A 26,330-nucleotide genomic window follows, 5' to 3' on the forward strand; every position below is an offset into this window, starting at 1 on the left:
GCGCAATATTGCTTACGTCGTATTGTCGAGTACTTGCAATATGAATGCATACACGTGCATTCGTAGCTACGCGTCAGAATACAAGTCAGCAAAAATGTTTCGACGTTTATCGAACGAAAAATTATGTATAATCGCGCTGTTGTTGGAAGAAGAAGCTCAAGAAGGCAATAAAAAAGCACGGAGGCGTTTTGATGTGCATCCCATGTTAAAAAATAGAAAAACCGAAGGAGAGTTTTGGACACTGTATAAGGAGCTTGTGGATGATGGACAATTTTTTTTTAAATATTTCCGTAAAAAAATTAATTTCTTTTTAAATATTTGCGCCAAAACCATGTCGAAAGATTGAACAGCTGTCAACTGTCACTATCGATAATTGGTCCAAAACAGCAAAGCGGCAGACTCATGGCACGTAATTCGCGTGTATATTTCCACGATGGCCAAAAAAACGGATACGATACGTTGACGGATGTCGCTGTAAGGTATGAACAGGAAATGTCGGGTACTGCTGTAAGCCTGCCGTGGCGTAAACGTGACGGTTGGTATGAATATACCTATACAAAATGTACCAAAGAATACTTTTTGGTACGGCCGGATACCTGCTGAAGTCGGTACGTGCTGACTAGGTATGAACAGACCTTTAATGTGCGCGCGCAGGATACGGGAGGAAAAGCCTGTTCCTCTTGTTCCTGTTGTACCCTGCTCGCGCAAATTAAGTGAGTATGTACCGCTTACCATGCACCCTTTTTTTTTGATCTTTGCCTTCCGATATTTGTGTTTTCTGTAATTTAACATTCTGGCTCGTCACGTAGACCCATCTAACTCAACTCGCTTACGGTAACTTAGCGCGTACATACGTCAAATTGATACGCACGTGCAACGGAGATGTGAGTGCAGGGTCGTTGCAATGGTGTCGGTGTCGGTGGCGGCATAGCGGTACTGCCGAGAGCCGAAAGTCAAAAGCCGAGAGCCGAGAGCCGAGAGCCGAAAGCCGAGAGCCGAGACCGAAACACCGACGAGTGGCGATTCGTGTGGGAGTGCGGCGGCGCGCTTTGCACGCTCACTCGCCTGCTCCTACCTTCTCCGCACACTTCACGCTCTACGCTATACGCTACGCACTCGTCGTCCATTGTTTTATACTATTATACAAGGTTAATTGGCTCATCGGTTTCGTGGATCGGGGCGCTCCGGCTCCGGAGACATTCGTCGGCCATTCGAGTCGGCGGCGCGCGTGTGAGTGGTGTGTCGGTTCGGTGTCGGTGTTGGTGTGTTGGTGTGTTGGTGTGTTGGTTGCCGAGAGCCGAGAGCGAGTCGTGTGTGTGTGTGAGCAGGAGGCCGTCAAGATGGCGCTGTCGGCGGCGGGTGGTTGTGCGGTTCGAGTGGCAGACTCGAGCTCTCTTTCGTCGCCACTCTTTCTCACCCCCAGCGGCCGTGGCTCCGGCCTCCGCGCGCGCCTGTAGCCGCCGCCCCCGAGTGACCGCCCCGAGCCCTGCCGCCCTGCCGCCCTGCCGCCCCGCGCAGACCGCTTCGCCCCGGCAAAGCCGCCCCCGCCGCACCACGTAAGTCTCCCCCGCCCCGAGCGCCGCGCCGCGCCGCCATTTCGCCTGACGGCCGCCGCCCTCCCGCCCACCTCCCACCTCCCCCACCCCACTTCCCCTCGCTGCGTCGCCGCCCCTGCCTCCCCTCCCCCGCCCCGGCCCGCTCTCCCCTCCCGCACCCCACGTTTGTCAACATTTCCTCGATTTCGACCCGTCCCCCCCCTCTCCTCCCCGCCCCGCCGCCTGTCAATTCCAGACAATTTCATCATTTCTTTTGCTAACGCGTATTGCGTCTGAGAAATGTGTACTACTTACATATTTATGTCTTGCGTGTCTTAACATTTCGTTCGAACGTCCATTTCCTCTACGTGTACGAAAAATCCGAATCAATTCAGGCCGTTTGTTTATTGCACCGGTTATGGTCAACCTTTTTGACAGATGGGCCAATTTGTCTATTTTCGGCCGCAGTGCGTCAAAATGTTAAATGCCGCGATCGTCACGGCCGACGAGAAAGGGAAAGGGGAGTAAAGTACCAGGACTCGCGGACCACACCACACTATCATTTGGGGTTGAAGCCGAGACGCGGGAGCGCTCGCCGCTGTCAGTGGCTATTGTTTGTGTGTGAGTGTAGGGTTGCCAGATGATAATTTGATAAAGGAGGCAGATGAGGATTTTCTGTAAAAAAGGAGGACATTCAGAAATTAAACGAATTTTTTATATTATTTTACTTTATTTTAATCACATTTAGCTGAGCTGCCAATTTTTGAAACAAGTTCTTGGTTTTTTAACAAATAATTATAAAAATCTTCACATGTCATGTTCTTGAAGTTCTATTGAGTGAGAATTAAATTAAAGATTTAACTGACTGCACAATTGTTTTTAACACTTTTGATTGTCCACTGCTCGTGCAACTTCAAATCATAATATTTATTTATTTGGAAAATTTACAGTTTATTAAGTTACATAGATTGATAGTAAAAAAAACATAATTATGTTAAATAAACCATTAATAATTTTCACATATAGGTAAAAAAAAGAAAAGCTCAAACATTTAAAATAAAAAACAAAAATGATAATAGAGTAAGATAGTTAGAGAAAACAAAAAGAAAAAAATAGAAATAACAGTATAATAAAAATATCAAAATAATAAGAATAATAATATGATAAAAATTATGAAATAATAAAAATAATATAATATATAACAAAAAACAAAAAGACAAAATAAATACATCAAAATAAAAATTCATAATCACAATCGTAAATTTTCAATAAAATTAATCATCGAAAAACAAATTTGCAATAATCACTCTAGCTTGTATAGCATTAATATTAAATAAGTCAAACATAGAAATTGTTAAAATTAGTGTGTTGACGGTGGAGCTTGCACGCCAGATGAATGAGCTTCTTCCATAATTAGAAAAAGTATTAGGTATGTAAAGGAGCTCATTACATCTAGTCATTCTATTTGGCACACGCAATGATAATCTGCTCAATAATTGAGGACAGTCGATCGAGCCGTTAAGGATGTTCAAAATTGTTGAGATGTCAGCTATCTCCCTTCTTTTGACAAGTGGAAGTAGATGCTGACACCTACAAGCATCTTCATAGGAAGTATAGGATAATCCAAAACGGCTACTGATGTACCTCAAGAATCTCTTCTGAATGCGCTCCAATCTGTCTCTTGCACCAGAGTACTCTGGGTTCCAAACTTGGGATGCAAACTCAACAATACTTCTTACGTATGCACAATATAGTATTTTGTATGATTTAATAGAAGTAAAGCATTTGGAGGACCGGATGACGAACCCGAGGGCCTTCGACGCTCGAGCTACAACATTGTCAATATGTTTACAAAAGGATAGATCAGAGTTTAAAAAGACTCCCAAATCCCTAATTTCCGATACCCTTGTGAGTCTATGTCCGTTGATTGAATGAGGAAAGTCAACTGGACATAGTTTTCTGGTGAAGGTTATGCAGGAGCATTTTGCTACATTAATTTCCAACTTATTTATGCTGCAATAAGCCTCTAGCCTGAACAAATCATCTTGTAGGGCCAAAGCATCATTTCGGTTGTCTATTCTCTTGAAAATCTTCATATCATCAGCAAATAATAGTACACTTGAATTCTGAAAACATTTTTCAATATCGAAGATGAAGATATTAAATAATAGAGGTCCCAAGAGGGAGCCTTGCGGAACACCAGAAGGAATATTCATCCATTTAATAAGACAGCCTGTGATCGACGTGTAATGTATGAGGTGATAATATGCTTCATCTTCATGTGATTTTGATTTAAGAAATGAAATCAACTTACAAAATTGATCGTGTAGCTTAACATCGTCAATCTCTACACTCTTATTCGCCTCCCGCCAGTCCCGCCCGATGTTTAGCAAAAAGAAGGACTTACAGTAGGTAAGGGAGGACAAAACATGGAAAAGGAGGACATGTCCTCCTTTTGGATACCATCTGGTAACCCCATGTGAGTGTATAAGAGTATTGCCAGCACAGAAGAAAATGACTCGGTCGACAGCGCGCAATATTAAAGTGGCACCGCGTAATAATTCTATCGGTAAATTTTATTAATGTGTACGATTGTTTAAAATTCTAAATATTGTATAGGTACGTATAAATTTGACTTATATAGGTACCATTAAAGTTTGCTTGGTGAATCACAAACGAATGCATTTGTGGATTCAAATGATGGTGAATTATATACTCTACGTTTTGTGTATGTAAATGCCACTGGATGCTATTGTCGGTGTTTACCAAATTCTGAATCAATTCAGGCTTCTTCTTAATCTCGTTTGTTTATGCCGGTGATGCCCAGCCTTTTTAACGGATGGTATGATTTGTCTATTTTCGGCCGCAGTGCGCCAAAAAGTTAAATACCGGTACTCGCGGCCAACCGGAGAAGGGGAGGAACCTGGGTAAAGTACCAGAACTCTGACTACTCGGTGAACACCGAGAATAGCGTCCCCTGGCATTTGACGTAAGATCCAACATGGTATCTGTATTGTGTAATTCTCTGCAATTACCGCATTGGTGGAGGTGCGAAATGAATTTGTAAAAACAAATTCTTGCAAGTACGTTGTAGATAATCTGTGCCAAATTGACGTTTCAGCTCCAGTTTTACAGTGAAATATAAATGCATTCGTTTGTGATTCACCGAGACAACTTTGTGGATCCAAATGAATTACACACTCAACGTTTTGTGTATGTAAATGCCAGGGGACGGTATTCTTGGTGTTTACCAAATTCTGAATCAATTTGGACTTTTGTCTTAATCTCTTTTGTTTGTTTATACCAGTGATGCCTAACCTTTTTGACAGATGGTCCAATTTGTCTATTTCCGGCTGTAGTGCGCAAAACAGTTGTAAATTACCGGTAGTCAGGGCCACCGAGAGGGGGGGGGGGGGGAGCTGGAATAAAGTTCCAGAACCTAGACTACTCAAGTGCTACGTCCGACTGACGGGACATTAATATTTTATATCATTATGTATAAAATTATTTATTATGGAGTCATATGTTGAAATGACTGGACCCCTGGGCTAGCATGCTTAAACCCCCCCCCCTCCCCAAAGAAGTTTAAAAATTGAAATTAATAATCATTTTATGAATATTTTTCTCAATACACATTAAGGAGTAATAAGATTGAGGATCACCTGATCAAATTAAAAAAAAAAAAAAATCTTGGTGTTGGGCCCCTGGACTAGGGCCATGGTACTGATTCATTACATCTGTTATAAACAAAAGTCTTAAGAAGCTAATATAAAAATCTTGTAAAAACCATTATTTTGAGTATTTCGATTTCGTTAGGGATTATTTGTATTTCATCAAAGCTACAAATCGATTAAGAAAGTTGTTTCGAATAAACCATCATATTTCAACATGTAACATCAAATGTTCATATTTGGATTCAATTACTGCCAAAAAAGCTTCAAAGTACTTGTGTGCTAAATACAGATCATCTTGTTTACGATCTAAAAAAAAACTTTTTCATTACATCTTCAATTTGTTGCATAGATGCCTTTGCATATAAATATTCTTCATACAATGTTGTTTAAATCACTAAATATCTTAACACATCATTTTTAACCGACGCTTATTCATAAGTAAATTATTAATGAAATATACATTTTTTTGGTTGGAAAAAAAACCTCTAGTCTTTAACGGGTTAACTTAAGTGGGTCACTTGAAATTGTCAAATCAGTCACTTGGTGACCCTGCAGGTCATAGGTTGCCAATGCCTTCTCTAGGTCAAAGGTGTCCAACCTTTTTGAGGTTGGGCATTTTTCATCTAAATTTTCACAGTGATCGACTTTCTTGTTGTTACTTTTTTATTATTTAAAAGCTAAAAATATTTATTTTAAAAGGTAAAATATATTTGAATAACTGCAGAAACAAAATATTTTTAAAATTTTGGTATTTTTACTTTTTAGTTTTGTGATCATGCGAAAATTCGAACTCGAGATTTTGGCTGATTCGAACTCAGAATCGATCACTGATCACGTTTTCATGATCTAGAAAAAAGGTGTTTGTGTGTGTATTTTGGGGATTTTTTGAACACTGTTAGTGCTATCGAACTGAAACTTAGTATTGGTTACTGAAATTCTTATCAACACGACGTAAATTTTTGAGTTGACCGGAAATGGTACCTCCCGCTATAGGTGTTCCTTTTTTTTTTAGATTTTGAATTCAATTATCTCCCAAACTGCTAACTGAATCGCACTGAAATATTTTCACATGTAATAGAAATTATAAATTTTATAACCTAATATTTTTATCTGAACCGGAAGTAGTATTTTTACTCTACAGAATCGAGGTTTTTTATGTTTTTCTCAGAAACCTTTTAGTTTATTGAACTAAAATTTCATGTCTATCAGTTGAAGCTTAATACCAAGTTATGTATAAAATTTGGTAAGCATTCGTCAACCGGAAGTGGCAGTTTACTTGTTCGATTTTTCTTCCACTATTTTTTTCGACCCCTTAAACATGTGTGTTTTTCACGAAAAAATTCAAGTATAATTCTTGTATCAATGTGATGAAAATAAAAAAAACAATCACTAAATTTAATAAACCAGAAGTGGGATTTTTTCCTCTTAGAAAGGTCAAAAATGTTGTCACCACTACTCTGTCCACACCCTTGAACGTATCTGAAACTTAATATTTGTATTCTTTATGTGCTAACTTAGAGCTGATTATGTTTTGGTCAGAAATCGTAAACCGGAAATAGTATTTTTTTTTTAAAACAATATTTCATTATTTTATTTTGACCTTTTAAATTATTTTAATCTTTTTGATATTTATTGTGTATAATACTGATAGTGATTTTAAGTAATAAAAAAAAATTTAACAAAATCCGACCGGAAGTAGAACTTTTGTCTTGTGCAAGTTTCCATACATTTGCGCTCAATTTGTATCAAAAATGCTGTTATAGCTATTAGTTTTTCATAATGCTCCGGTATGTGTGAATTTGTCTGTACGGTTCAATATCGAATTTTGTTTTGTGACCTTCTTATATTCCTCAAATTCATAGGTTGGTCACATCCGAATTTTTTTTATAAATACGTCATAAACGTCCTTTAATTATCAATTTTTTGGATTCAATACATAACGTATACAAAAAGATTTTGTAATTCAATCGACTATAGAAAAAATCATTGCGATGGTTTTCGCCGAACTTTGAACATTATTTTCATTCATATTCAAAGGTTCATGTTATAAAAAACTGCCAATTTAAAGTCTGCAAGCTTTTTGTTAAATTGATCCAAAATTTCTTGTTTTAAAAGCCATTCCTTGTTTTGAAGATAGGTCACACTATTATTCTTTCTCTCAATTAAAAATGTTTTTATTTCAGGTAATAACTCTCGAAACCTAACAAAAACATATCCTTTGCTCAACCAAATCTTTGTGATGTGACTCAATTTCTTTCAAAAGAATTTTAAATTTTCGTCTCTGAAGCGCTTTACATCTATGTACATAATAGAATAAATTATTTTTTAAAAGTTCTCAATCGTAATATTAAGATCGAGCAAATATTGCCTTACAACCGACTGGTGAGGAACCCTTGCTCTAGGTTATTCCACTTGTGAGGCCCCTCAAAGCTTTGGGAAAATAATTATTATTTGAAGGGAGATGGTTTTATTTAAAAATTTCGAAAATATAATACTCACCCCTTTTGACATGTTAAATAACTATTACAGAAAAGATTTGCGCATCTTTTTTCCTTGTATTTTCAATGTTTCAAAAGCAATTAGACGAAACAATGTTCGCACGTATACAATGACAATCCATATTTATTTAAATCGTCAAAATGATAAAATATGATGTTACGAGTCGGATGAAATGTGGATGGATGGATGGAAAAGCTACTTTAAATTTCATTTAAATGATATTCGAATATAATTTTCTTAAATAAAAAGCTTGATAAGAAGTGAGTTCCGGCACCTTTTTTTTTGTAAAAGAAGCCCTGCATAGAACCATTGTTAATTAATTGGATATATAAGTATAGTCCATGTGAATAATACTAATTTTAGTACTAATACTGAGCTAAAAAGTACTTCTTTTTTAGCATAGTCACTTTGCAATTTATCCATATGATAAAATACATAGGTACTTGTAGGCTATATGGACGCAAACGAGCATCGAATATACACATTAACTGAATGGCTTCTAGGTGTCGCAAGCCGTTTTAGTAGTGACAGTGCGCAACCAGTGATTGACCTTATTATTTTATGATACAAAAAATTTATTCATATTTTTCAAATTCAGTTTAAGTTGCTTAAAATCATTTTTTTTGTTAAATTGGCCGTCTATATATCTATACAATCTTCTAATTATTACATAAAATTTTACTAAAAAAAATATGATTACGTCATGTTAAATTGTATATTTTGCATTTATTTTTAAAATATGTATGTAGTACATGTTTTTCACAAGCAATGAGATATGATTAAAACTTAATTTTTGATCTTATCTCATAATTTTTTTATTACCTCGCTTACTGTTTTAAAATAATGAAAAAATCATTTAAATTTCAAAACAAAAAAAATATTTTCTACCCTGATGCTTACAAAATGACAATTCATTTTTCTTAGAGGGAAAGACTGTCTCGCTTTATGTTATATTGCTATCATAAGCGTATAGCTTTTCCCCTTTAGATAAATGATAAATATCTTCAAAAATCTTATGATATATTTAACTATATTCAATTTATATTGTTTAATGCATAGCGTAAATATGGCAGCAACATAAAATTGTTTTGTTTTTATCTTCACTAATTTTACTTAAATTTTCCTCTTTAGGAAAGCAATGGCCTTCGTTTTATGGGAGTCTCTGTGTGCTCCTTTTATGAAATGCTCGTTGTAGAGCGATGGACTCATACGATTTGTTTGGAGAAGATGGCACTAGTATGCTCGAAGGCCTTGCAGATCTTGGCTCAGACAATTTCGATCAAAACGCTACGCCAGTAGCTGGTGCTCCTCGAGATGCACCCAACCCACCAGGGTTAGTATAGTTTTAATAATGACAATCTCTTCTTTGTTTTCATTTACATTTTATTAATAATTAATAATTTGTTTTTACAGCTATACGCCGACAACATACACTCAGTCCGTTCAGCAAGATACGCCTTTACAAAAACTCTCTTCTTTTGGAGCCCCGGAATATCCCACTCCAGGCCACATGGAGGGAAGTTGGGAAGGAAGTACGACTGGACGAGGTTATGGAGGTGTGAGGCCTCAACATCGTCCAGCAGCTCCACAATATCCTCCGCAACAGTATCATGCTGGGCCTGATACTATGTATAATATGGCCCCAGATCCTCAGCATCATGGTAAATATTTAATTTGATTTTATATTTAAATATTTAATTATTATTTTATATGGAATTTTTCATCTTTCACATTAGGCATAAGCGACATTGGAGGGTGGGCTGGGAGCGCTGGTGTTCGTGGTTATCCACCATCCTCTTCATATAGACATCCAAATCCATATGAACAAATTAAAATGAATCAATATTCACAGCAGGTAAAAAATTATATTTCATTAATCACTTATTTGTTTATATATTTTCATATATAAATTGGTGTATTTTTTTAATGTGCCTTTTTTTTTTTACTAATTACAGTTAGGAATTCAAGGAGTTGGTGTAGGTGGTCCTGGACCTACAGGTTACTTACAACGTCAGCCACATTATGCTCCTCAGCAACACATGTATCCTCAACAACATCCACAACATCAACAAGTTAGTTTTTTTGCTATAATTTACCGTGATTTTATCGTATTGGTTATTTAAATTTTAATCCTTACATGTTTTAAAGCTTTAAATGAAAAGAAAAAAGTATGATGATTTTATGAAATTTATTGAATCTTATCATTTTAGGCATATCAAGGATATCCTCCCATTCATCAACAAGCAAGTGGTCGCTTAGGCCAACACATGACATATCACCAAATGGATGTAGGCCCACATCAATATTCACATATGCATCAAGGCTTATCACCTCACCAAGGAGGCTTACCACCCCAATCACAACCTCACCCCGGGCAACCACTTCAAGCTGTCCCAACACATTCAAATCAACCTATTCCGCAAAGTCATCCTACTCAACTTCAGACTGTTCCCGGACATTCCAATCAGTCGCCACATCAAAATATATCAGGACATGCGACAATGCATCAAAATGTTTCTTCACATGCTGGACAACCTCATCCTAACCAGCCACATCCGGGTCAATCGCATCCTAGTCAAACTCACCCTGGTCAACCTCATCCGGGGCAGCCACATCCTGTTCAAGGGCATCCTGGTCAACCTCATCTGGGTCAACCGCATCCAGGCCAACCACATCCGGTTCAGCCGCATTCAGTCCAACCTCACCCAGGACAACCTCACCCCGGGCAGACGCATCCAAGCCAATCGCATCAAACTCAACCACATCCAGGCCAATTGCACCCAGGTCAACCACATCCAAACCAGCAGCATCAGGGTCAACCACTTCCCGGACAACCTCATGCTGTGCAACATCCGGGACAACATCCAAATGTACAACCCGTACATTCCAGTCAATCTCATGCAGCCTTACAACCAACTGGTCCCCCTGGACATGCAAGTCAAAATATCCCTAATGCTGCAAATCAAAGTGTTCCTGTACATATTGGACAAAATGTGCCGCCACATTCAAATCAGATTCATCCAAATGTTTCTAATCAATCTCACCAGCCGGTTCCTCCCAACCACACTGGCGTGGCTTCTCAACAAACTTTACCTCCTTTGCAAAATCAATCTAGCTTGCATGGAGCATCGGTTCAAAATCATCCAAATTCAAATATTCAAAATGTCACAGGTTTATCAAATTCTCCTCATCAGAATGTACCTGGTCATTCTTTACAAAGTCATATTAATCAGTCGGTTCAAAATGTGCATCCACCGCATTCAAATGCTAGTGGACATCCTACCGCTCAGCAGCAAATGGTTCATAATTTGGGACCTTATTCACAAAATTCTCCTCATTCTGTGCCACCGATGAGCTACAATCCACATCCAATCCAAAGATCGCTAGATATAAATGTAAATACTGGAAATCAATATTCTGCTGGAAAAACGCTCACTTCATTAGATGGATCTAGCCCGCAATACAGAGCGCCTTTCCCTCAGCTTTCTCCGCAAATGTCACCCAGAGCGCAGATGTCACCTCGACCGCAAACATCTCAGATGTCGCCCCGGCCTGCAATGTCTCCAGCAAAATCGTCAAATATGTCGCCTCACCCTCATATGCAGAGTACACTGAGTCCTCGTCCTTCAAATACAGCAACTAAGACATCATCACCGGTGCCAACATCTAATTATTCCCAGCAGTCCACTTTACAAGCTCTCGAACAAATGGTGCTTCCGAACCCTGTAAGCACCAACAACGAGTATCCTTATCAAGGAATACGGAACCCACTTTCACCTGTTGTTGGCGCGAGGATGCCAGTATCTCCTCAGCAGTGGCCACATAACTCTCTTAGACAGAGTATGAATATAAATGGGTCTCCTTCTGATCTCAATAATACCACTTTGGCATCACATCCAGTTTCTACTTATAATAAGACTGTTGATGAAAATATTGCAGTAGAAAATCCAATACTAAATCCAATTAAAGAGGTCTCCGAACCACAACTTCCTTCAGTGTCCTCTATAAATGAGACAAGTACCAATGTCAAGCAAAACGATGATTCTAAAATTGAAAATTTCGATAGTACAAGTACTGTTGTAGAAAGCAATCTTGCATCTTCAACTACAGAATCTGAAAGTATTTCCGAGAAGCCTAAATCACCCGAGTCAGCCAATACTGGTAATGAAGTTACTATTAAAGATGAAAAATATAAACCTGACTCGGAAATTACACTAAATGCTGTTGCGCCAGTGGAAAAACCAAATACGCAATTCCCTAGTGTTGCTACTGACAGCATATCAACTGATAAGGACAAATATATCGCTGATCCTTTGACAGATACTAGGATACCTGATATGAATAATGGATCGGCTGGTAATGTTTCCTCTCCAGCTGGTATTGTACAACATATACCACCTATTCCACCTCAAAACACCTTAAATATGGCGACACCTCACGTAAATCTGAATCAAAATCCTCAAATACAAAATATGGGAATTCCAAACAGTGGATCACCGCTTCATCAAACTCCTTTAAATATACCACCACAGATAAATATAGCATCTTCTAATATGACCCCTCTTCCAAATATGCCTTCCAGCATGGCACATGGATTGCCCCCAATTCAGATCCAACCAATTATGACTTGCCCCATTGGACCACCAAACGCGATCCAAATGCCACCACAAATTAATCCATCAATGCAACCAGGACCTCATATGCATCCAAATATGCAAAATCATTTAGGTATGCCACCAAATATGGTTCCGATGGGAATGCCACCTCAGGGTCAATACGATGCCACAAATCCTATGATGACAACCATGGGTATGGGTCCACGTGGACCTATTATGCCTATGGGACCAATGCCACCTGGAGGTATGCAGATGATGGCTCCAGGCATGATTCCACACCCTAACATGAATAGTGTGTATCAAACTCCTATAACTCACCACCAAGAGAGAGCAGCGTTGCAACAACAAATTCAAGAGATATATTGTATGCCAGCATCTCCCGAAAATCAAGAAAAAGTGATGAGATTGCAAGAAAGACTTGGTATCCTTCAGCAACATGAAACCAACGATAAATGTAGCGGTGGACCCCAATGCATTTTACAAAATCCCATGTATGGTTCACCAATGATTGATAGTCCTCAAGTTTCTAGCACTACTGGCAGAGGTAGAACCAAAGGTCCTACTAAACCGAGAAAGCCACGAATCAAAAAATCTGACAAAATGGCTATACCCCACAATCCCGAAAATTTACCTGTTTCTGAAGACTGTGTAACACCGGGAACAGGCTTAAAATCCGTAACAGATATCACTGAAATTGGAGCCAGCAATGAATTGTTTTCAATGGATAATTCATTTATATCTAGTGAGATTGATGATATTGATGCTAAGAACAAAAAGTTAAAGTCAATGAGGAAACCAAGAGAGAAGAAAATAAAAGAGCCTAAAATTCCCAAAGAGCCAAAGACACCAAAGGAGCCTAAAACGCCAAAGGAAAGAAAGAAAAGGGAGCCAAAGGATCCCAATACCCCTAAGAGAAAACGCACTAATAAGAGAAAGAATTCTGGTGAATTTGATAATGAATGTGAAAGCAATAAGATGTTTCCGATGGATGTTCAAAATGAATCTAAACCATTTGGTTATGAAAATATGCCTGTGACTGATATAACATTGACCGGTGATGCCCCTCCTACATCTACTAATGGTTCCACATTGGATGAATCTGGCGTTACAGATTTTGATGATATTCCAGTGTCAAAAATACCCATTAAAGAATTATTAGAAGAAGCTGCTGCAGCAAGGAAAGATAGAGATGAAAGTGTATATGACTTAGACGACGATGTTTATGCTAATGACACTACACCTAAAAAGAAGATCAATAATCGCCGGAGTAAATTTCCCACCAATTCTGCAAAGAAAGCGAAACGTCCACCCGGACCTCGACGCAGGAAACGAGGCATTGTTCTTGAATCTGATGGTGAACCCGATGATCTGATCACTACTCCCCCTCCTTCACCTCCTCCTGAAGGAGATTGTGATAGTTCTAAACGACGATCTGCTAGGCACACTCAAAGGAAAAAATATACAGACGATGTTATGTTGAGATTATCAGATGATGAGTTTGCAATAGTTTCAACTTCTAAGGGTGAAAAAGAACAATCTCCCAAGGAAAATGTCAAAGCTACACCTTCAAAAGACACTGATGTTGACGATAAAGAAGTAGTTAGTAAACCAAATTATGTGTATATAAATACAACAGATGAAGATTCCATGATAGTACAGTTTATTTTAGCATCAAGAGTGGGAAAGAGGGAACAAATTCCAGAACTTGCTAAACCTCAGACTCAAACACCACCCGATGTAAAACTAGAAGTTGATTCGGAAGCTCCAGAAGCTGTTGTTAAAGATGAAATCACTGATGAAATTGTGGGTGAAATTAGCGAAACTAAAGAAAATGACATCGATAAACATACTGATAAGGAGGCTTCTGAAACTAAACAAGAAATCGAGAAAATAGACGATGATGCGGCTAAAATTGTAGAAAAAGAAAATATCGAAGAATCATCACAAGAAGAAGAATCTGTAAAAGTTGATTCTGAGGAGAAACCCATAGACAAACCTGTAGAAAAATTGTTGGAAAATGAATCTTCTACAGTTGCAGTACCAGAAAATGTCGAAAAGGAAACAGTTGATGAAATACAACCACTTTCCATTGTAAAAGAAGAACAAAAAGATGAAGTCCAAGAAATTGAAACTGAAAATATGGAATCTTCTGCAAACGAGAAAGAAGGTGAAGTTGCATTAGATTCTAACGTTTCAGCAGAATTACCAACAGAGTCAACTACATCTGAACCACAAGATCCACAAAATCCAGATAAACCTCATCTTGTTATGGTTGATGTTGAAGAATTTTTCGTAAAATATCGTAACTTTTCTCATTTACATTGTGAATGGAAGACTGAAGAAGAATTATATAAAGGAGATAAAAGAATATATTCGAAAATAAAAAGATTCAAACAGAAGCAGTCTCAGCAGGTCAATATTTTTGAATATTTTGACGAGGAACCATTCAATCCCGACTATGTGGAAGTAGAGCGTATTCTAGATGTATCTGAACATGTAGATCCAGCCACTTCTGAGTGTGCAAAACATTACCTAGTTAAATGGAAAAGTCTTCAATATGAAGATAGTACTTGGGAATTAGAGGAAGATGTCGATCCCTTAAAAATAAAGCAATTTGAAATTTTCAGGAATATACCACCAAAAGATAAATGGAGATTTAAAAAGCGACCACCACCTGAACAATGGCTCCAATTAAAAGAATCGCCTTTGTACAAAGGAGGAAATACTCTACGACCTTATCAATTGGAAGGACTAAATTGGTTATTATTTTCGTGGTTTAATGGCCGAAACTGTATATTAGCCGATGAAATGGGCTTGGGTAAAACAATTCAAAGCCTTACATTTATCAATTCTGTGTGGGAGTTGGGTATTCGAGGCCCTTTTCTTGTTATTGCACCATTGTCCACTATTCCTAATTGGCAGCGAGAATTGGAAGGATGGACTGATATGAATGTAGTTGTTTATCATGGTTCCCAACAAAGTAGGGCCATGCTACAAGAATATGAGATGTTCTATAAGAATGACAAAGGCAATTTTATCAAAGAACTTACTAAATTCAATGTTCTGATTACTACCTTTGAAGTAGTCGTCACTGATTCTCAAGACTTGAAACTTTTCAACTGGAGACTGTGCATCATTGATGAAGCTCACAGGTTGAAAAATAGGAATTGTAAACTTTTGGAAGGCTTACGACAGCTTCATTTAGAACACCGAGTTTTACTATCAGGAACTCCTTTGCAAAATAATGTCAATGAACTCTTTTCGTTATTGAACTTCTTAGAGCCATCCCAATTCTCTAGTTGTGAAGCATTTTTGACAGAGTTTGGTCAATTAAAGAGCGAATCTGAAGTTTTGAAATTGCAAGCATTATTAAAGCCAATGATGTTGAGACGTCTTAAAGAAGATGTCGAAAAAACACTTGCACCAAAGGAAGAAACTGTAATTGAAGTTGAACTGACCAATATACAAAAAAAATATTACAGGGGTATTTTGGAACGCAATTTTACGTTCCTTTCCAAAGGGGCATCGTCTGCTGCCAATATTCCCAACTTGATGAACACGATGATGGAGCTGCGGAAGTGCTGCATCCATCCTTATCTACTCAACGGTGCTGAAGATCAAATTCAATATGATTACAAACAGACACATGGTGAAGATTGTGATGCCTATCATAAGGCTCTCATTCAATCGTCTGGTAAAATGGTCTTGATCGATAAACTTTTAGCGAAGCTTAAGGCTAATGGACACAGAGTACTTATTTTTAGTCAAATGGTAAGATGTCTAGACATATTGGAGGATTATTTAATGTATCGAAAATATCCTTTCGAAAGAATTGATGGACGAATTCGAGGAAATATGCGTCAAGAAGCCATTGATAGATTTTCCAAACCCGACTCGGATAGATTTGTATTCTTGCTATGTACTAAAGCTGGCGGCTTGGGAATTAATTTAACAGCTGCGGATACCGTTATTATTTATGATAGTGATTGGAATCCACAGAATGATTTACAAGCTCAGGCGAGATGTCATCGTATCGGACAGCAAAAAATGGTTAAAATTTATCGATTGCTGTGTCGAAATACCTACGAACGGGAGATGTTTGACAAAGCATCTTTAAAACTCGGCTTAGATAAAGCGATTTTACAAAGTATGAACACATCTCAGGGTGGGAAAGAAGGCAATAGCAAGCAACTTTCGAAAAAAGAAATAGAGGATCTTTTGAAGAAGGGAGCGTACGGAGCTGTTATGGACGACGACAATGCTGGTGACAAATTCTGCGAAGAAGATATTGACATAATTTTAGCCCGACGAACGCAAATTATTCAAATGGAGTCGGAAAAAGGCTCCACATTCTCGAAGGCGAGTTTTTCGTCGTCTGGAATACGGCTGGATATAGACATAGATGATCCCGATTTTTGGAAAAAATGGGCCAAAAAAGCTGAAATTGATCCGACAGATCCCAAAAAAGAAGAAGAAGAATTAGTAATGACAGAACCTCGACGTCGAACCCAAATAAAGCGCTATGGACACGATGATGGTGCTCTAGAAATGTCTGATATGGATTCTACGCCTGACATATCGGACGACGATGGTGACGGTTTGTATTCATATTAGTTGGCGTTATTTAATTATGTAGTTTTTCTTTTTAATAAATTTTTTCTCTTTAGGTATTTGTCTTCGTAATAAAAGGCGCAAAGATAAATTTGGAAGAAGAGGAAAACGGTACAATGACGAGTACCTCCCGAAACATGATGGCATATTCGTTGAAGAGATTATTTACGGAAATTGGACCCGATTAGAATGCTTCAAAATTGAAAGAGGTCTTCTAACATTTGGGTGTGTATCTTTATTTTTTTATTTAATTTGAAATTTATATTCTCTTGAACTTACTCAAAATTGTTTTGTTAACATTGAAGAGAGAAGAGAACTTTTGATTTATCAATATTAAATTGGAGTAAATTTATTTCATTTTATTCGACAATTAAAAGTGATTTAGAGTTGTATTGCCTGATCCAACTGTATGCATATCCATATTTATGATTCTATTGTATGGTCAATGCTGTCATGGTAACTTAATTATTGATTTAGGTTGGATACCTAACATTTTTAAGTCTATTCCTGTTCTAGTTGCATTTATTATTCTTCACTCGAATACCGACATTGTTTTGCTCTTTATTACTTCAAATGGAGGTATTTAATCAAAACAGTGCTTTGTTGAGAAATCAGAATCTGAAATTTCAGAATCGAGTTTTAAATCTGGAGAATATCGTTTTGAAAAATTTCTTTATATTAATGGCTGACAACAAAATTGAAAACATTGAAACGGTTTTGCATCATGATAAAATGAATTTAACTGTTGATATACTATCATCTTTTGACTGGCTTTCAACAGATCGTATCAAGAATATTGTAATTATTATAAGTGCCGAGATTGAAAAATTCTCTCTCAACGCTTCAGTTGAGAAATTAAACTACAATAGACGGTTGTTAGCCACCAAAAATGACATTGAAAAAATGTCTATGAAATCAACCTTATTACACGAAGCAAAAGTACTGTACGATGAATTTGTATTGAAAAAAATTAATTCCCAGAAAATATCTGCAGAATATTGGAAAAAGTGTATTGACAATTATTGCGTTCCCATACAAAAGAAAATTCGTAATGAAAAACTGCACATATCCATTTTGAATCGGTCAAATAAAAATATCACTTCAATTCTACACGATATAGAGGAGATGCCCCAGTTGCCACAAACTATTGATTTCGAAAAAATCAATATTGAAATTGCAGCAAATAATGACAGCTACATTCATTCTAGCGCTCGCATTAAACATTTGAAAAGATCATTAAACATAATTAATGACGATGACGTAAATTATCGACGGAGACTTCTATTAAAAAATATGAAGATTGATTCTTTGACTTTTACAATTCAAACAAAACAGCGAAATCTTAACGAAATAAAGAATGACCACTGTATTACGTTGAAAAAAGTTGAAAACATTTTGGAGGTTATGTCATTTCTTCAGAATTTGGCAAAAAAATATAATTGTCCTGAAACAATTGAATATGTAAAAGTGAAGGCTAATTCTTAAAATAAATTGAAAAATTCTGTTTTTTCAATTATAACTATGTATTAATTATATTCATTTTTAAATATGGAATTCAATCATTATATTCAAATTTAGCACATTCGTCGCTTTGGAGCAATCTGTTAGATGAGTGTGCTCGATTAATTGATGTATAATAAAATAAAATAAATTGCAATGTTATTTAATACGATTTAAAATAAAGGAAAATATTAAATTGTATTTTTTTATTTTACATTCCATACCAGATATATATATTTTTTTGTTTATTACAATTGTTTCTGAAATATATTCCAAAAATTGAATTACGTGTCTTCGCATAGTTAAATCTTTTGTCTCATTACTTTCAGATGGGGTAGATGGGAGGACATACTCGGAAGAAATCAATTTCGCAGAGGATGGACTATTTCGGACATAGAAGATTGTGCCAGAATCATAGTAATTAATTTCTTTGCTGTATCAATTCACAACCCCATATAAGTGCTTATCGAAAAGTGCTGTTTTTAATTCTGTATAATTATTTAATGATGATTAACCATGCTAATACCGAGAGAATGTAGGTTCTCGCTGAGTTCTATTAAATCTGAAAATTAGTTTAGAACTCTTAATTTCCTTACGTGTGTTTGCAATCTGATACAATTTGATTCCCTCTTACAGGTATTATTCTGTCTCCGTTATTACAAAGGCGACGAGAAAATAAGAAACTTCATTTGGGATCTTATTCAACCTACAGAAAACGGTGAAATCAGTATAGCTCACAACCACAGTGGTTTACACAATCCTGTGCCTAGAGGAAGAAACGCTAAAAAGAAACTAAAATGTAGGGATACTAAAGATCCAAAACTTAATCTACAAAAATGGGAAGATTCGTCACATTGGAGTTCGTCGGAAAGATTTGATTGCGAAGCGTATTTGGAAAATAATTATAAAAAACACCTTTTCCGGCATGCTAATAAGTAAGTTAGGATATGTATTGATTAACTTGAAAAAAATTCATTGATTTCATTCTAGATTTGAATTTTTGTCAGTGTATATATGTACTTGAATTTTTTGTCGTGGATTTTTACAGACTTTTGCTTCGCGTCCGTCTCATGTATTATATCAAACATGAAGTTATCAGCGATCTTGCCCAACAAATCAGTGAAGGTGTTAATGCAAGGTACTTATTTTTAAATTTAACAATTAATTAGTTGACATTGCTTTGCTTCGATAACCAATTAAAACTTTATTAAGCTATTTGTGCATCATAAATCACAATCAAATGTCATGCCCCATTCTGCATGATTGTTTTGTTATCATATTATGAGATGCTTCCTAGGTTATTAGATATCTGCTTTTTTTTTCTTAATGTTTATTATTTTTATCTTTTCTTTATTTTGTGCCAAAATAAACTCTTGTATGTGTGTGTTTTGATATCCCTATTACTAACAGCGGATTGGCACGCTCTCCGACAAGGCACTTAGCCGAAACTTGCTATATCAATGTAATGAACACCAGATATTTAAAAAAAAATATCTGTTGTGAGTGAGATGATAGTATTATGTCGAAGAATGACACTTTGTGATTGAGATGTGTGTTGTGTGTGGCAGTGCCCTGCCGATGCGCGTTCCCCCCGCAAATCACCCGCCGCTCTCATGGTGGGATTCAGCCTGCGATGTTTCTTTGCTTGTTGGAATCTACAAACACGGCTACGAGAACTACCTCGCCATGCGTATTGATCCACAGTTGGAATTTTTACATCGGTTGGGACCACCCGATTTTGGTGAATGCGCGAATCTCAAGTAAGTAGCCGAGGCAATAAATACCATGACATTTTTTGATTATTTGGGGAAACAATAGATCTTCAAATCGTTACGTATGCAGTAGAATTCGGTTATAGCTTTCATATAAATGAATTCTGCCGAGTTTGGTAACCGCCTGAAAAGGATCTCTTCATTTTTATATCATACATAATATAGTTCTACTAAATATATAATATATATTTTTTTGAATATGCTTTTTTATAATGATTTATTTTTTTGTATGCTTGCATTTTAGTTATGTCAATTAACTATTAACACCTGTTTGTGCTTGAATGTTTACATATTCTCCTTAGTATTACACATACTCTCTTAGATTTATATTAGACTATATACATATTAATGTATACTATTTACAAACCTGATATAAATTTACACAATTACGATTACAATTATTTTAAAAAATCTTCAAAGTTTTTTAATAAGAATATATAAATGTATTCTTGATGTAATTCCAATTTTGAGAAATATTTAAGTCGTTGCTAAAAAAATGTTTTATTAATTTGGTTACTATAATTTTTACTTTTTTTAAATGTAGAAAGTTGCTGAAATTAAATTGTCACACTGCTTTATTCCATTAATTCATTATAATCATTCGTAATTTATATGTAAAATTACAGAAATGAAGATTTAATGAAAAGTATCATAGATCAAGGTGAGGAGGAACTTTCTAATCGAGGTCATGATACTCCATTATCATCTCCACCATCTTCACCTATTCAGGCATCTGGCGATTTAGATGAAAGTACACAAGGAAGTAGTACAAGTTGTCTAGCACCAATTGCCAGTGGTCAGTGGCCTTCCATACAAGATCTGAATACTCGATTACGACGACTGATTACTTCATATCAACGAAGCTATAAGAAAGAAGAATTACGATTGCAACAAAGAGCAAGGGTAGAGTGCTACTTCCAGTCAAAAATATATTTGTTATTTTTCACGTGATACTATATTTTTATTTTACCTTTATAGGTTGATCGACGTGATAAATTCGATCATCTGGTTCGTGACAAAGATCGTGAAGAATCCATGTCACAGTGGTCCAAGACAGAAGAGGAAGCATTTTGTAAAACTGTGGGGTCGTATGGTGTTGAATTCGATCCTGCAACTAAAAGCTTACGTTGGGGACGATTTAAAGCTCTTGCAAAATTAGATAAACCCGATGAAGCACTCACTGATTATTTAAAGGCATTTATGGTAATGTGTAAAAGACAATGCGGCCTAATGGTCAGTGAAGAAGAAATGCCTTTGCATGATCTCACTGCAGAGTCGATCGGTGAAGAACGAGCAATCACGACTTTAGAAAGGTTTTAATTTATATAAAATCTTAAATTGTATATCATACATATATATATATATATATATATATATATATATATATATATATATATATATATATATATATATATATATATATATATATATTTGTGAAATGAATATTTTTTAATTCAAATTTTAGGATTGATTTGTTGAGGGTGCTAAGGGAAGAAATTATTTGTCATCCAATGATAGATACAAAGTTGTTAAATTGTGAGACAAATGAAGACACACCACCATGGTGGATTGTTGGAGCATATGACAAGATATTGGTAACTGGAATATGCAAGTAAGTATTATAGCAATTTATTATATCTAACTATCTCATGTTTTTTTAAGTGTAATTGTATTTTTTATTTAATTAATATTAACTACTTTTTTAGACATGGTCTTGGAGATTCTTATCAAAAATTGTTTTGTGATCCCAAACTTCCTTATGCGGATGCTGCCAAAAAATGGATTGAACTCAAAAATAAAAGTGTACCTGAAGTTAAAGAAAGCGCTGAAGTTGAAAAAATTAAAGAAAGCAAAGAAAAAAAAGATGAAGAAGAGGAAGTTGCGCAAGAAAATAATGATAAGCCAGCTGTTACTGTTCAAAGTGAAGCATCTGTTTCAGAAAAGAAAAATGAAAATGAAGAAAACGATTCTGAAAGTCTCGGTGCTGTTTCTGAGTTGGAAACTTTAACTAAAGCTGTTAAGACTGATTCTGATGATAAAACTACTGATTCTGCCTCTTCTGTTCACTGGTTTACGGATCAGACTTTGGAAACTAGACTTCATCATATTATTCACAACGTTCAAAACAATGAATGGCCACTATCTAACAAAAATCATGCCGATTTAATTGCTCGTGGTATTAATGCAACACCTCCACACAATTCATCTCCATTGCCTACATCATCTCCGGGACCTTCAGCTTCACCTTTACCTCGCAGTTCTCAATCTTTTCAGTCACAATTACCTAGCCAATCACTTTTATCTAAACACAAAAAACATATTGCTATTGATGTTGAAACGGAAAGAGCAAAACTTCATGCGTTACTGAATACTCCATCTCTCTCTGCTGCTCAAAGTAAGTTTCTATCAAATTTCAAATGTTTTTTTTTATTTCTTTTGTTATATTTTATTAATTTTTTTAGGCTCATTTTTAAATTTAGCACCTAAAGGCACACTGAATAGTTGGGAAAGAGATGATTCGAGTGATTCATCTAGGAGATCTACTCCAGCACCATTACCACCTCCACCCCCAGCACATCAAAGACCATCTCCATTGCCTGCTCATTCAATTAGGCCATCAACTCCTAGTCATCAGGCATTGAATTCGGGTGGGCCTGTTGATTTGTCTGCACCTCTTGACTTGAGTGAAGTGCAAGATTTTTCTATGGCTAAGAAAGTACGCCCAAATACACCACCACCAATGCAAAACAAAGGAAAATTAGATGACATGTTAAGCAAACTCATGAAAAGGAAAAATGTTGTAAGTATCTAAGTTTCTTAATAGAATAAATTTAAATGGTTTTCTCTAATCGGAACTATTTTTACAGCCTGAACCGGAAGTAATCAATGATAAGCAGAAAAAACGTCGAAAACTAGATGAAATAGTTCTCGGTTTATCTGCTGCAAAAACTGGAACTACAAGTATCACTCCAAGTCTTGAAATTCCTAAAAAGAATCCAATAATGGCAAATGTGACATTGACACCTGCACCACCACCAACATCTTCAACATCTTCTCCATCACAAAAGCCATTTTCTATTACTGTAACCAGTGTACCTGCAAATCAAGTACCTCCGAAGGATCTATCAGGATATTCGAGTCATCTCAACGAACCAAAACAACGAAAATCATCTCCAATAACTACTCCATCAACATCACAGAGGAAAAACTACGAGAGTATGTTATCAGATATGAATAAAGCGACTGACCTTAGTTCTAAAATTAATGCATATTCACACGAAGCCAAAGTGAACAAATGGCTTGCTGAACAGAGTGCTGTAGCGGGCGTTAGCGACACTCTTGCTGATTATATGGCTCAACGTCGACGTCGGCGTCCTGATCCGCTTTTAGACTTTAAAAGATTGACAGGTGAAGAACATGTTCCAGTAATTCATCGTTTATCGGGAAAACGTTTGAGTGGGCCCAAAGCACCGCAACTTAAACATTTGCCACAATGGATTGCTGAGAATCCCATGTATGATATGGATCCTAAATGGACAGATAGTGTTAAAGAATCGGTAAAATTATCTCCAGACTCGAGGCCATCTCGAGCATCGTCATCTACGCCTTCCATGGAAAAGAAAAAAGGTCGACCACCAATTGTTGATGCGTCAAATGCTGTATCATCATCGATGGCATCTAATATGGCATTTTCAGGACTTTCTGCTTCTAATTTAGCTAGCTTAAATAATTCACTTTTGTCAGGACTGTCTGGCCTTGGTGGATTTGATCCCAAAACTTTGGCTAGCACTATATCAAATTTAGCTAATTTTGATCCTAAAACCCTCGGTACGTTTGATCCGAAATTACTAGCCAGTCTTGGAAGTTTTGATCCAAAAACAAATCCATTACTTATGCCTTTTGGAGGAATGCCCAACATGTTAAGTAATATGAGTAGCAGCAATATGTTTGCTAATTTAGCTGGATTAGGTTTGTCTGGCTTTTCAGGCATGGATATGTCAGGTCTAGGTGCAAGTACTGGCAATGAAAGTGCATCATCGTCGACAAATAAATCAAAATCAAGAAAAAATACAGATATGCACATGTCCAGTGGAAAAGGAGGATCAACGAGTGCATCATCACAATTTCCATTCCTTTTCCCTAATCCAGGTTTACTATATCCACCTTTGGGGTTGGGTGGACTAAACCCATTTGGAGTTCAACCTGGACTATCATCTGCTTACGATGCTCTTACACAATGTGGTCTACTCAATGGTGGGTTAAGTGTAAGCACGTCTGCATCATCGCACAATACTACCACACAAAGTACTGCTAGATCTGGAAAAGCAACTACTTCAAGAATACCCAGTTCGTCTACTTCTACGTCCACCACTACTTCCAGACATCAAAAATCTAATATAGATAGGCAACAGCAAGCACATTTGCAGCATTTGCTTTTGCCGCATGACACTTATTTATTAGAATCACTTAGTAAAGTGTCTGCTTACGATACTAAACCTAGTGAAAAACGACCGCGAGACGTGGAAAGAAGAGATACAGTTGAATTGACTAAAGTAGAAAAACGTAAAAGCAGTGAGTCTGCTAAATCTCATTTTACTCCTGAATTTATGGCTGTACAAGAACAACTTTTAAAATCAGCGAAAGGTGATAAAAAAGAATCTGATATAAGTAAAATGTTATATGAACAAATGGCGTCTGGCGCTTTGTCTGCCAGTTTAGTTAGTACAGGAAATGCCAAACGCAAAGACGACGATCCTAAAGATTCTTTTGAAAAACTGAGTAAAACATCTGCTGAATTTATAGCTAGGAGCCTAGAAGATCAAAGACTTCCCACTCCATCAGATTCAAAATCTCAGATAGAAGTATCATCTCCAGAGGCCGAAAATCTCACAATGCGTGATGATGAAACTTGTAGTCCAAATAAGATTGAAGCTGAAAGTATGACTCAGCCGGCTGCCCAGACTCCCACTGTCGATAATTCTATTGCTATCAACGAGATGGATCTCGAGGACTTGATAGCCCCTTCTACTGTTGTACGTAGTAGCGCAACAGTTCCTGAAGATGATAAGCCTGTAGAAACTTGTCTAAAATCGCCTTACAAATCGGAAAATGAACCCGAGCCAGAGCAATGTCCTTCACCTTTGCAAAACGAAAGTAAAGAAGAACAAAATAAATCTCATACGTCGGAAGATGCGTCTTCAACGGAACCATCGCAAGACAACAGCGACGGTTCCAAGAAAACGGTAGTGCGGAAACCTCGCGGCAAAAGACCCCGTGACGAAATGGAGCAACCTACCGAAAGGAAACGAGAGTTGCGGTCCAGCGCAGGCAGACAAGCTGCTGCAGCAGCTGCTCGCGCTGCCGCCGCTGCTCGTCAGGAACAAGCTGCGGCTGCCCAACCGCCTCCATGACCAGTGCGACGCAATAGCTCGCGTCATTGAATTATAAAACAACAGTGATACGCAATATTGTGAACTGTTTAAATATTTATTGAAACCCATGTAATATAATTGACTTGAAGAGAAGATAAATATAGTTATATTAACATGCACTTTTTACAGGTGAAATGTGAATGAATATGTTCAAGCGAACTGTATCTAGTGGGCTTTTACCTACATTATGACATTAAAGCTATGTAATTTTCCATAAATGCTAGATATATTATCATACATATATATATATATATATACATTATATTTCACTTTCTTAATTTCTTATCATATGTTCTGTGATAGCATTGTTTTGTTACGAAGAAATACGGACATTAAAATTGCAGGGAATGTTCGGTGTAAACACTCAATCTGATGAATCGTGTAATAAAAATATTTTTTCTTTACACTTACTTGTGTACATTTAAATTGTAAAATTTATTCCAATTATTTTTTTAATAGCCCGACTATTCCCGAACATCTTTTTTGTAACATATTTATTATATTATTTTTATGCTTGTTTAATGTTTTTAAGGATCTGCATATTAAGATATTTTAAATGTACTAGTTTATCTAATTAAATTTGACATCGATTTATGCTTTATTCTTTTTAATTTTAAAATTATATTTATATATGTATGTGCCTTTTCTAACACACAAAAAAATGAATCGATACCAATCACTTACTTCAAAT

General features: G+C 36.6%; 1 protein-coding gene across 1 annotated transcript; it reads left to right on the forward strand.

The window, feature by feature from the left end:
* Window positions 1-895: 895 nt before the first annotated feature.
* Window positions 896-26,227, forward strand: kis (chromodomain helicase DNA binding protein kismet). The gene is made up of 17 exons (XM_077436361.1): window positions 896-1,556; window positions 8,840-9,041; window positions 9,122-9,369; window positions 9,445-9,563; window positions 9,664-9,780; window positions 9,919-16,921; window positions 16,992-17,160; window positions 18,765-18,852; window positions 19,072-19,370; window positions 19,484-19,573; window positions 20,004-20,195; window positions 20,834-21,110; window positions 21,186-21,520; window positions 21,673-21,819; window positions 21,914-22,602; window positions 22,670-23,007; window positions 23,075-26,227. Exons 2-17 carry the CDS (start codon window positions 8,908-8,910, stop codon window positions 25,616-25,618), a joined length of 12,789 nt encoding a protein of 4,262 aa, XP_077292487.1. The 5' UTR covers window positions 896-1,556; window positions 8,840-8,907; the 3' UTR covers window positions 25,619-26,227.
* Window positions 26,228-26,330: the final 103 nt, after the last annotated feature.

The sequence above is a fragment of the Arctopsyche grandis genome, chromosome 8 (genome assembly GCF_051622035.1).
Source record: "Arctopsyche grandis isolate Sample6627 chromosome 8, ASM5162203v2, whole genome shotgun sequence".
Taxonomy (NCBI): domain Eukaryota; kingdom Metazoa; phylum Arthropoda; class Insecta; order Trichoptera; family Hydropsychidae; genus Arctopsyche; species Arctopsyche grandis.